The sequence below is a fragment of the Mandrillus leucophaeus genome, unplaced genomic scaffold, assembly GCF_000951045.1.
Source record: "Mandrillus leucophaeus isolate KB7577 unplaced genomic scaffold, Mleu.le_1.0 Scaffold238, whole genome shotgun sequence".
NCBI lineage: Eukaryota > Metazoa > Chordata > Mammalia > Primates > Cercopithecidae > Mandrillus > Mandrillus leucophaeus.
Window position 1 is genome coordinate 1,159,178 of NW_012102454.1, and position 1,121 is coordinate 1,160,298.

Here is a 1,121-nt window from a genome sequence, read left to right on the forward strand (position 1 = left end):
GGAGAGGGGATGCAGGCAGAGACGGGAGAGGGGATGCAGACAGAGACGGGAGAGGGGATGCAGGCAGAGACGGGAGAGGGGATGCAGGCAGAGACACATGCCTTACCCAAGCCTGGGTGCACAAGGGGAGGAAGAAGGCAAAAGGCCAAGAATGAAGGGCAGTCAGTCCGGTGGGAAAAATGCTTCCAGGGGAGCCAGAGAGGACAGCCCGAGTCCCGCCTGCGCCACAGCGCCAGCCACTCACGTGTGATAGTCTCGCACGCAGTAGATGTTGTTCTCCACGTCCACGGTGAAGGGAACCCCGTCCAGGCATTCATTGCACACGGAGCACCGGAAGCAGCCTGGGTGGTAGGACTTGCCCAGGGCCTGCAGGATCTGCGGGCAGGGCACTGAGGGGTCAGCACGGGCAGGAGGCTCAGCGCCGCCCCGGGAGAGGCTCTGGCTCTGAACCCCTGGCAGGTCTGGAGCAGGGGAGAAGGTGGGGTCCTTAGATTCCACCCATGTCAGAAGGGCTCCAGGAGGCTGGGGCAGGGGCTCACCATCTCCATGATGAGATGTCCACACACGCTGCACTTGTCCGCCGTCTGCTGGAACCCGGAGTACTGGGAGGGGACACAGGATCCAGGACACGTTGTGTGACAAAGGGGCACTCGCGGCCCAGTTAACACCTGCCTCCTGGCCTCAGGTCTCCACTCGAGTCAGAATGAGGATCGCTGCCCCAGTTCCCACCCCTGGCACCGCCGGGGCACAGCTTGGACTCACCAGGAAGTCCTCCTGGCAGTACACTTTCTCGCCCACGTTGTAGAACGCCTTCCCACGGAGTCGTCTCCCTGCAAGGATGAGGGTTGAGAGGGGTCCCTGGAATGCTGGAGACCAGGGATGGAGCCGCGCTTCCAGCTCTCAGCACCCTCCTCCAACAGATGAGACACTGGGTTATGGGTGGTTTTCTAGGTTGTTATTGTTATAATAACAAAATTTCAGAAAAAAATTAAAGAGAACATATTGTCGATAGAATTACTGCAAAAGAGGCCGGGCGCGGTGGCTCAAGCCTGTAATCCCAGCACTTTGGGAGGCCGAGACGGGCGGATCACGAGGTCAGGAGATCGAGACCATCCTGGCTA

The 1,121-nt window shown here is 59.8% G+C and overlaps 1 protein-coding gene across 1 annotated transcript in view; it reads right to left on the minus strand.

The window, feature by feature from the left end:
* The window catches only part of WTIP (Wilms tumor 1 interacting protein), a 25,882-nt gene that overhangs the window by 7,944 nt on the left and 16,817 nt on the right, over positions 1 to 1,121 (minus strand). The window contains exons 3-5 of the mRNA XM_011982303.1: positions 763 to 830; positions 540 to 602; positions 245 to 375 (exon numbers count right to left, since the gene is read on the minus strand). Of these exons, the coding sequence (XP_011837693.1) occupies positions 245 to 375; positions 540 to 602; positions 763 to 830 (262 nt within the window). The remainder of the gene's footprint in view (positions 1 to 244; positions 376 to 539; positions 603 to 762; positions 831 to 1,121) is intronic.